General features: G+C 47.4%; 6 protein-coding genes across 6 annotated transcripts; 2 read left to right on the top strand and 4 right to left on the bottom strand.

Annotated features, from left to right (window-relative positions):
* Window positions 1-53: 53 nt before the first annotated feature.
* Window positions 54-1,175, bottom strand: NEMAJ01_2298 (SWI/SNF-related matrix-associated actin-dependent regulator of chromatin subfamily D; the record flags this gene model as incomplete). The annotated part of the gene is made up of 1 exon (XM_047916136.1): window positions 54-1,175. The coding sequence occupies one exon, from the start codon at window positions 1,173-1,175 to the stop codon at window positions 54-56; it is 1,122 nt and encodes a 373-aa protein (XP_047772093.1).
* Window positions 1,176-1,741: 566 nt separating this feature from the next.
* NEMAJ01_2297 (uncharacterized protein) lies at window positions 1,742-2,611 on the bottom strand (the record flags this gene model as incomplete). Its single annotated transcript, XM_047916135.1, has 1 exon — window positions 1,742-2,611. The coding sequence occupies one exon, from the start codon at window positions 2,609-2,611 to the stop codon at window positions 1,742-1,744; it is 870 nt and encodes a 289-aa protein (XP_047772092.1).
* Window positions 2,612-3,070: 459 nt separating this feature from the next.
* NEMAJ01_2296 (uncharacterized protein) lies at window positions 3,071-5,587 on the bottom strand (the record flags this gene model as incomplete). Its single annotated transcript, XM_047916134.1, has 1 exon — window positions 3,071-5,587. The coding sequence occupies one exon, from the start codon at window positions 5,585-5,587 to the stop codon at window positions 3,071-3,073; it is 2,517 nt and encodes an 838-aa protein (XP_047772091.1).
* A 44-nt stretch (window positions 5,588-5,631) lies between these two features.
* Window positions 5,632-6,792, top strand: NEMAJ01_2295 (cell division cycle 20, cofactor of APC complex; the record flags this gene model as incomplete). Its single annotated transcript, XM_047916133.1, has 1 exon — window positions 5,632-6,792. One exon carries the CDS (start codon window positions 5,632-5,634, stop codon window positions 6,790-6,792), a length of 1,161 nt encoding a protein of 386 aa, XP_047772090.1.
* Window positions 6,793-7,307: 515 nt separating this feature from the next.
* NEMAJ01_2294 (uncharacterized protein) lies at window positions 7,308-9,002 on the bottom strand (the record flags this gene model as incomplete). Its single annotated transcript, XM_047916132.1, has 1 exon — window positions 7,308-9,002. One exon carries the CDS (start codon window positions 9,000-9,002, stop codon window positions 7,308-7,310), a length of 1,695 nt encoding a protein of 564 aa, XP_047772089.1.
* Window positions 9,003-9,140: 138 nt separating this feature from the next.
* Window positions 9,141-10,013, top strand: NEMAJ01_2293 (lysocardiolipin and lysophospholipid acyltransferase; the record flags this gene model as incomplete). The annotated part of the gene is made up of 1 exon (XM_047916131.1): window positions 9,141-10,013. One exon carries the CDS (start codon window positions 9,141-9,143, stop codon window positions 10,011-10,013), a length of 873 nt encoding a protein of 290 aa, XP_047772088.1.
* Window positions 10,014-10,182: the final 169 nt, after the last annotated feature.

The raw sequence follows: 10,182 nt of genomic DNA, 5'->3' as shown, positions 1-10,182 counted from the left end.
CTTTGCATTGCTGGCTGTGTTCTGTGGGCTATTTACTATTAAGAGCACGTAGCCTACTTGTAGTTCTGCAGCAGCTGGTATACGCTCTCCTGGATCTCCTTCTGGGTGTAGAATCCGTCGTTTACGTCGAACAAGTCGTCCGCAATGAGGTGCAGCTCCTTGGAGCTCTCCTGGAGCCAGTTCGTGATGTACTCCCGCGGGTTCTCTATGAACTTTTCGAGGGCCTCCACCTTCTCGCTCTGCTTCTCTATGCGGAGGAGAATATCCTCTATCTTCCTGTTGAGTATCGAGATTTTGTTTCCGTTGGAGTACGCGTATTCCTTATTCAGCGGGTCCAACTCTGTCGTTATATCGTACGCTACTCTGGTCTTACTCCCTGCCTGCGTTGGAACCAGAAAGTCAAAGGCTACCATATCAACAGGCGAGAGATACTGGTCGAGTCTCTGGATGATTTCCGTGAAGGTGATTTGCTCCTGAGAAAAGACTTTTTTAAAAATGTCGTTACAAAAAATGATCTTTTGATTTCCAGGGTCTCGCATCTTCTGGGCGGTTATATACTTCCACAGCCCCAAAAGTATCGCAGGCCGAGACCCCCGAGAGATTCCAATCGCCTGCGCTAACTCCGCACAGACTTCGTATACTCCCGTGTAGCTTATAAAGCTCAGAAAGACTTTTCCGTGGGAGGCCTTCTCTGAGGTCTTTATCTCAAACTCAGAGACATTCGAAGGAGGTGCTCTATTATGCCACTCAAAGAAGGCGTCTCCTCCCGTATTGGCCATTTCCACGCGATTTCTTCCTTCCTCCCCGGACTCTGCACTCTCCAAGCCCTCTGCAGGCTTCGCATGTGCTCCAGAAGACTCTCCGGGAGTGCTCGATAGCTCTACGAAGAGCCTATTCAGAACAGATCCAATCGGCTTGATCTCAGCAGTGCCTTCTGCATACTCGCTCGGATCTTCCTTCACTTTTCCCCCGATGAGGATGAAAAGCGTATCCTCAGAGGTTCTCTCCAGGAGTATGTTTATCCGGACAGTCGCAACTTTCTTTATTTTTTTGAAGTGTGCCTCTTCTACGGCCATCTTCTTCTGGGTTATTGCGTGGTCGAGTCTTTTCTCCGCCTTAAGCATCAGCTCGTATAGGGTCATAAGCCTGTCGCTTCTGCTTGTATCTGGGTCCATGCACAAAAAATATTTTCAGAGAAATGCTTTTATTCACGGGGAGAAGACACGGGAAAATGTCTCGTAAAAAAGGGCTCTGAAAAGAGAGTATGTTGTTCCGCGCAGGAAAAGAAGGGGAGTCCGTCTTTCCCCGAGTCTGTAGGACCCTCTGAGAGAAGAGTGATTAAATCCACAAAAAGCGTATCAGGAGAAGCTATATCACTAGAATACAATACAATACTGGAATACAATACAATACAATGCTAGAATACTGGAATACAATGCTAGAATACTGTAATACTGTAATACTATAATAATACTCTATAATACTATACTACTATACTGCTATAATACTCTATAACACACTATAATACTCTATAACACTCTAACATCATTCTAACATCACTCTAATACTATGCTGTAATAAAACTATACTACTATAATACAATACTACTATAATAATACACTATACTATAACATCATTCTAATAATAATACTATAACATCACTATAACACTCTAATAACACAATACTCTAACATCACTCTAACACTATACTGTAATAAAACTCTGCGGGCATTTACTGATTTCATTCCGTGCAGGCACTTTCTGATCGGTTTATGTCCTCCTCCGAGTACCCTTTCAGCCTGTATACGCATCCGTCTCTAAAGGCAATCTGCTTAAGCACGTAAATAAGCTCTTCTGGCTCACTGACTAGTTCCTCCTTCGTGAATGAGAAAGTCCCGTCTCCCTCCATCCGCCCTAGAACAGACGAGAGAATCCCTCCCAGGTCGTTAAAGTACTCCCCCTTCAGTACGTGTCTCCCCAGGAAGGGAACAGTCATCTCTGAGAGGACTTTCCCTATTTCCCCCAGAGGAAGAAAAGGGTATATCTTCACTAGCTCCGGAATATTCACTACTCGGGCGTTGTATATAGTCTCCTCTATCCGTCTCCCAAAAACTCCTTCAGGAGCATTCGGGCAGTTCCTCGCGGGGGTGTAGGACTCTTCCCCTCCTCGAGCGTACTCTTCCTCTGGGAGAATGGAGTACTCCCTCCAGGGCGTGCTTTTCATCTTCTCTACGACGTAATTTGGATTTTTCATTCTGTTTTCAAGCTCTTCCTGCGTCTCGTTCATGGAGAAGACTTTTGTCTCCTTCTTCTCGGTCTTTCTAACGGTCTCTTCAGTATCCGCTAGAAAGGGCCTCATTTGCAGGACTCTCTTCACTGGGACCCCGCATAGCTCCTGCCCAGAGACAGAGAGGATATAGTACTTGTTTATCGTCTCGGAGGTGGAGGACTTAAAACTCACGTCTCCTGCTCCCGTTTCAGCGCGTATTTCCGCGTGTAGGTCGTCCATCTTCCCCCGTATACTCTTTACTTCCGGGAGTTCTGTGCACAGCGGGTACTGGAAAAGCACCGAACTCTCTCTCGTATCCAGAAAAACATCGTACTCTCGCATTATAAAGCTTCCAGTGCGGAATTGAAAGAATTTTAATTTAATACAGAAACAGCCCAGAATAAAATACTTAAATACTCAAAGAAAACACTGGAATAAGGCAAGGCACTGGAATAAAGTACTGGAATAGAATACTGGAATATGTTTAATACTTGAATAGAATAAAATACTTGAATACTCTAAAGAAAACACTGGAATACTCTAAAGAAAATACTCTAAAGAAAATACTGGAATAAAACACTTGAATACTCTAAGAAAATACTGGAATATGTTTAATACTTGAATAGAATAAACTCTAAAGAAAACACACAAAGAAAATACTTGAATACTCTAAATAAAACACTGGAACACTTGAATATGTTTAATACTTGAATACTCTATAACCCGAATAACAACACAAGACTGTAATAAAACTCTGCGGGTATTTACTGATTATACTGCCAAACTCTGCGGGTATTTACGCTATGCTGCCTCCTTGGCCTTGCTCAAAAACTCCTCGATCCTCCTCCTGAGCTCCGCATCCTCAACGACCTGCGCCTCCGTGAGATCGTCCCTCGTGAACGGGTCCTTAGGATCCGTCATCAGGATCATCGATGCAGTCGATCTGTCCACGCGCGTATTACTCGTCTTCAGGATCACCGGGTCCTTCATGAGCCCGAACGTGAGCGGATCCACAAACTCGTCCGGGTACTCCACGGGGAGGCACTCCCTCCTCTTCTCCTGGAGGTTCTCAACCGTCTTCAGGAAGAGCAGACTGTACGACTTCTCCCTCTGCGTCATTCCCCCCTTTCTCTCGCATATTTCGATCGTCCTCCTGAAAAGGTCCGGCTTAAACATCCCGTCATCCGCAACTGCAGCAGCAAATGCGACATCCCGAAGGAGCGTGTACATCATAAGCCGTGCCTTCAGGAGACCGACTGCAGAGAATCTGCTCCCCTTCCCCCGCAGTTTCAGCTCCTTCGACTTCTTCCCTGCGAGAGAAATAATCGACGCGTTCAGCATAGAAGCAAATCTGTGGACGATCGAAGGCCCTAGAAAGACCTTCGGGCATATCTCCACGAGAGAGACAATTACTCCCTCCAAAACCTCAACAAGCGAGAAGAAAGAGTTCATATGCTCCATCATCTGGGCGATAGACTCCTCCCTCGCAGAATCTTCCTCCACTCCCTCCATTCCCTCCATTCCCTCCTCCCTCGATATTTTCCTGAGCTCCTCAAACCCCCTCTCCTGTGCGTCTGTGAGGGCTGAGAGCATGTGAATGACAAAAACAGTTCCCGGGGGTGTTGATTCTCCCCCTTCTCCCCCGCGCAGTATCTCGAGCATCTCCTGCCTCCCCATAAATCCCTTCAGGAGGCAGGAAAGTGCGTATGCGACACGGGCTCTTTCATCTAGCTTCTCCAGGGCATTCTGCAGCTTATTCTGCACGTCTATCCCGTGCTTTACAACTGCAGAGACGACTCCAACGACGTACTCAACACTCTCTGAGTACGTGCACATAAGCTTCAGAGCTGCCTGCTTGTAGTTCACGTTCAGAGTCTCGTGCTTCAGGACCTCCGCTGAGAGAGCGCATACTTTCCGGATACTCTCTGCACTGAGGGCGTATTGACCCTCTCCCCCGACCTGCTGCAGTTTCTCGAGGGAGAGAAGAACATTCTCGAGGATGAAAAGGGGAAGTTTTTGAAAGTTTTGGTTTTTGATTGCGCTGTGCAGGAAGGATACGGTATAGACGAGAACTGCCTTCTCCAGGGCAGCAGCTTCCTCTGCGAGAAGGAGTGTCTGCGCGTACTCGAACTCCGACTCGAGAAGTCCCCGCATTTTTCTGAGTCTCTCCCTCTGCTCGCCCTGTGATGAAGCCTCTGCCCTTCGCATCTGCTGGATTTCTGCGATGTGATTTCCCACGCTCAAAACGAGGGGGACGTACGTAATTCGGTTTACGAGCATCTTCGCGTAGAAAAGAAGGGTAAAAAAGCTCTCCCCGTCCTCAGCATCTCCTCCCTCGTGCGCAATTTCTCCGGAGAGACTCTCCGCTGTAAACTCCCGGAGGAAGGAGCACCTCTGCAGGAAGTCGAGGGGAATTCCCTTCATTTTCTCGGGGCTGTTCAGGACGGGGGCAAGAAACCTGCTCAGGACGTTGGATACGGTGAAGGCTCGACTATCTTCTAGGGCTTCCTCTATCCTGTACTTTGTTTTTTCTCTTACTCTGTTCGTGCTGTACAGGAGAAAAACAGACTCTATGAAATTTCTCTTTACGCTCTTATCCTGGAGAACGAGGTCTCGAAACATCGTAAAAAGACGGGCTGCGCTTATGCTGATCAGTCGGTGCATCTCCCGCCGAGTCTTTGCCCGATCTTTTGCTTCTACGAAGTCCTGATAGACTACGCACAGGTTATTCACTGATACTCCGCGGGGATACTCTGGGGAAGCCCTGTAGAGATACGACTCCTGCGAGGGAGAAAAGACTTTCGAATTTTTGCACTGATCGTATACCCACGGGGAGAAAGACCTTCCGCTGGGCTCTTGGAGTCCCCAGGGCTCTCTCCGTCGGAGGACTCCCAGCGCGGCCTTGCTCTGTGATATTCTCTCGTGCAGGGCGAGGACTTGGAGACTTTTTTTCTCTCTTTCTCTCCCGAATTCCTCGGACTTCGCGTGGAGAAGGACTGCGAGAATCTCCTCTGCAGCCTCGCTCTCGTCGAGGAGGAGAGTCCAGCAGATTCCGCTTCTCCTGGAGGAAGAGTGCATGATCTCCACTGCATTCCTGCAGTCAAACCCGAAAAGAGCAGGCTCTCGAATCAGCATCACAAAGTAGCTCCGCAGAAGGGCGACACTCTCCTCGCTCCGCACGAGTTTTCTCTGGCTTATTCCGGAGAATATTTTGCAGAGATCGTCTACTGCTGTTTCCATGCTCTCCTCCTCGTTCAGGAGGTCCATGATCATTTCGTCCGTGTACGCTGTCACGCCTGCGAGCATCTCTTCTATCATCGCGTGAAAATTCTGAATAAACTTTGTTTATTTTTTATTTTGCAATGGATCATCGAGGGGGAGATGATCTCTGGGACATCGCCATGAATGGACTCGCTGAGCCCAGATACGCAAAAATCAAAAGAAAAAAAGAAACTGTAGAAAGATACGGAATTGGGGAAAGCCCTGGAAATTTTGGGTTTTCTCTTCCTGCGTATACGAGTCCGCTGGAAATTGAGTCTCGGATCGAGAGGGTCTCAAAGAGGCCGCTTCCTGCGAGTCCCTTCCGCGTCTTGGATGCTCCCTCCATTTTGAACGACTATTACCTGAACCTTCTCGACTGGAGCAGAGATGATCTCGTTTCTCTCGGGCTGAGCGAGCAACTTTACCTTTGGAGTGCAAGGACGAAGTCCGTCTCCCATTTGGTCGATGCCCCGGAGAATCACCACATCTCCGGCCTCTCCTTCTCCCGGGAGGGTCTTCTCGCAGTGGGAACCTCCGACGGAACAACGGAAATATTCGATGCCTCGCAGAATAAGAAGGTTCTTTCCCTCCCGAAGAGAGTCCTGCGCGTTTCCTCCCTCTCCTGGGGGAGTGGGATTCTCTCCGCGGGGGGAAAAGACGGAAACATCTTCAACTACGACGTACGGGCGGGGGAGCACGTTTCCAGCTTCCTCGGGCACTCGCAGGAGGTTTGCGGGCTGAAGTGGGACGCAGATGGGACGTATTTAGCGAGTGGGGCTAACGATAATAACGTCTGCGTATGGAGAAGCGGATGCAGCAGGCCCAGGAGCAAGTTCACAGAGCACACGGCAGCAGTGAGAGCAGTCGGATGGTGTCCGTGGAAGAAGGGGATTCTCTCAACGGGGGGAGGAACGGACGATAGAACGATCAGGACGTGGGACGTAGAGAAGGGGGCATGCATAAATAGAGTCGATACAGGGTCCCAGGTCTGCAGTATCCTCTTCAGCGAGAAGTACAAAGAAATAATCAGCACGCACGGATACCTAGATAATAGCGTTACAGTGTGGAAGTACTGCAGTATGCGGAAGATCGGGAGTATGACAGGACACACGGATAGAGTCCTGCACTCAGCACTCTCCCCGGACGGAAAGGTCCTTGCAACGTGCGCAGCGGATGAGAACCTGAACTTCTGGAACCTGTTCGAGTACGCGGGAGAGGGCAGGACGAGAAGAGACTCCTCCGGGGGATTCGGGTTCAGATAGGACACAGGAAAGTATATGGATATATGGATATATGCAATAGATGAAAAAACTAAAAGCAAACATATAGTATAAGTATATGCCTATGTATAAGTATATGTATAGGATAAGTATAAGTATAAGTATATGTTAGTATAAGCTAGTCTTAGTATAAGCTGGTCTTAGTATAAGTATATGTTAGTAATAAGTATATGTTAGTATATGTTAGTATTGGTATATGCAATAGATGAAACAGTTGAAATATAGTATAAGTTTTTGAGAACTAGTTAGATCTATTGAAATAGTATATGCTAGTATAAGTATAAGTTAGCCTAAATAATGCTTGAAATAGCCTAAATAATGTTTGCTTGAAATAGTATAAGTTAGTAATAAGTATATGCTAGTATAAATAATGCTTGAAATAGCCTAAGTTAGTAATAAGTATATGCTAGCCTAACTAATGCTTGAAATACAGTGTATTCTTGAAATAGTATACATAGTATACGCTGAAACGTGAAACTGTCTGAATTCTAGCGCATTTATTGCGTGAGGGTGCCCCAGGTTTTGGCCTGTTCTGCAAGGGCGTGGGATGACTCGGAGAGAAGGCGCAGGATCCGTCCTGCCTCCGCGGGGTCTTTTGCTGCCTCCAGCAGGACCCCCAGACACCTCCTGAACGCGTATGCTTCCAGTGCGTGGAAAATCCCCACTAGAATCCTGGGGAGTGATGTAATAATGACAGAATAAACAGAGTCCTGCAACACTTTCATGGAGTTGAGTCTTCTATACGCACTTTTAGCTACAGTTACAGTGTACGCCATGCAGAGAACTTCACTGAAGACATGTCCTGCCATAAAGACGTGCTTCTCTTGAATGAAGTGTCCAGCCGTGGGGAGGAAGAGACCCACGCAAAAGGGAACTGCCATTGTAAAGTGGAGAGTGTCGAAGAGGGAGAATCTTCCCTGATCTCTCCGAATATTCTCTGCGTCTCCTGCAGGAGATACTGCGAAGATGCTTATGAGGGTATATCCCCCCACGAGAGCAGAGAGTACCGCAGGAAGAGTGCTTATCACGTGGATAGTCCAGGGAGAAACTTCCCCGGAGAGAGACTCTACAAGGCGGAAGTGCATGGATATGCCGTATTTCAGCATAGTATACAGGTTCAGGATAAGGAGTGGAGTAAAAAATAGAACCTGAAGAGACTTTTTTACGATTTGATATAAGGAAGTACTTCTCTTTAAGGGTATACCCGACAGATCAGAGGGAGTGATTCCATCAGGCACGGAGTGATCCTGAGCAGGAGATGCCTCCACGGAAAACATCACAGGAAGTTCTGCTGAAGGAGTCACTGAGTGATTTACAGAAGGAGTCGCTGAAGGAAGTTCTGCTGAGTGACTTACTACTGAAGGAGTCACTGAAGGAATTACTACTGAGTGATTTACAGAAGGAAGTACTGCTGAGTGACTTACTGAAGGATTTACTACAGAAGGAAGTACTACTGAAGGATTTACTACAGAAGGAGTCACTGAGTGACTTACTGAGTGATTTACTACTGAAGGAGTCACTGAAGGAATTACTGAGTGATTTGCTACTGAAGGAAGTACTACTCTTGAAGACTCTTCTACTGTGTGACTTACTGAAGGAAGTACTTCTACAGTTTGACTTACTTCTTCTCTCGGTACTGAAGGAACTACTTGAGCTTCTTCCTCTGAAACTTCTTCTTTCTCTTTCTCTTTCTCTAAAACTTCCTCTTCCTCTTTCTCTTTCTCTTTCTCTTTCTCTTTCTCTTTCTCTGAAACTTCCTCTGGGGGTGTTTCTGGGACTTCCTGGGAGTTTTTGCTCTCCCTTCGTCTGCCTCTCTCCTTCTCTGCATCTTCATCGTCCAGGTCGAACTCCTCGCTCTCCCCTCGTGCCTTCTTCTCGGGGCTTTCCTCCTCCCGGGCCTTTTCTTGCGTGCAGGGAAGTGCCTCTGCTGGGAGCTCTCCCCGTGCGACCATCCCCGCAGTCTTGCTGAGATAGCTCTCCCAAGTCACTCTCGGGCGAACTCTCTCCTCAGGCTCTTCGTACGGAGTCCCTTCATACGCAATCTCCGAGTAGTCCAAAATGCACTCGACCTCCCGGGGAGAGACCTGCCCAGAAGTGCTTCTCCCACTGTTCGATCGAGCAGGAATATCTTCCCCTCTGGGAGCAGACTCATCACGTGATCTTCTGATCTCCTCTGCTTCTTCTCTTTTCATGTGTTGTTTTTCTGTGTTTTGCCTTTATTTCTCCGGATCCACCAACAAACAAACACTGGAGCTGGGACAAGTTTCAACTTTCCCTGGAAGAATTTTCTTTCTTTTTTTTTTCTTTTTTCTTTCTTTTTTCTTTCGGGCATGTCTCGCCTGGAGTCTTTTGGGGGGTTCTCCCTCGGGGTTTTTGGGCTCTTTTTTCTCCTTTTTCCTCTCATGGGGGGAATGCTCCTGCTGGAAATAGGTATTTTTCCTGTTGCAATTTTCAGTCGGGATTTAGCTGCTGGGATAATGGGGGGATACTGTCGGCTTATCATGCGGGCGTGCATGTGGATGGCTCGCACGGGGAATCCGCATGCTGTTGAAATTGTTGGATTTTCAGGTGCAAATTCAGGTACTTTTTCAAAAAATGAGTCTATTATCGTGGTGAGCAATCACATTTGCTCGTTTGACACGGTGCTTCTCTTCATGGTTTCTGATAGACTCGGGAAAAGTCCTCGTTTCGTGGCTAAGAGTGGGCTCCGGTGGATTCCTGTCGTGGGCTGGGGGATGCTCCTGTCGAACTATCTCTTTGTAAAGAGGGCGTGGAGGGAGGACAGTGCCAGAATGCGGAGATGGTGCCAGAATCAAAACTCAGCAGTCTCTTTGATCCTGTACCCGGAGGGATCTCGATACACAGAGAAGAAAAGGGAAAAATCCGCTGAATTTTCTCGGAGGAAGAATCTCCCGGTGCTAGAGAATGTCCTGTTCCCGAGGACGAAGGGATACAGTCTGTGCGTGGAGACGCTTCCTTCTCCCCCTTTTACGTCCGTTCTTAACGTGACTGTTGTATACCTTGTTAACGGAGTGAAGAAAGACCCTCCCTCCCTCTGGAGAACTCTCCTTTGCAGGGTCCCAGGGACATTTAAAGTCGTCCTGGAGAGGGCCCGAATAGACGAAGCCCTGAAGAAGGAGAACTACCTTCTGGAGAAGTTCCAGGAGAAAGACAGGATGATAGAAGGGTACAAGAACAGGTAACTCCAGAATAAATTGAGACTTTTAAAAATAAAAAGGGGCTTTTTCTCTTGTTTCTGGAGACTTTACAACCAGAACAAAATAAAATACATCACGGACTACAGGTATAGTGTAACTGTGCACTCACATAGAACATAGAACAAGCAGTACTCAAATATTATCCTATTATTAT

Source organism: Nematocida major (genome assembly GCF_021653875.1).
Source record: "Nematocida major strain JUm2507 chromosome Unknown 2355, whole genome shotgun sequence".
In the NCBI taxonomy this organism is placed as follows: Eukaryota; Fungi; Microsporidia; genus Nematocida; species Nematocida major.
This window is presented reverse-complemented; position numbering and strand designations above follow the sequence as displayed.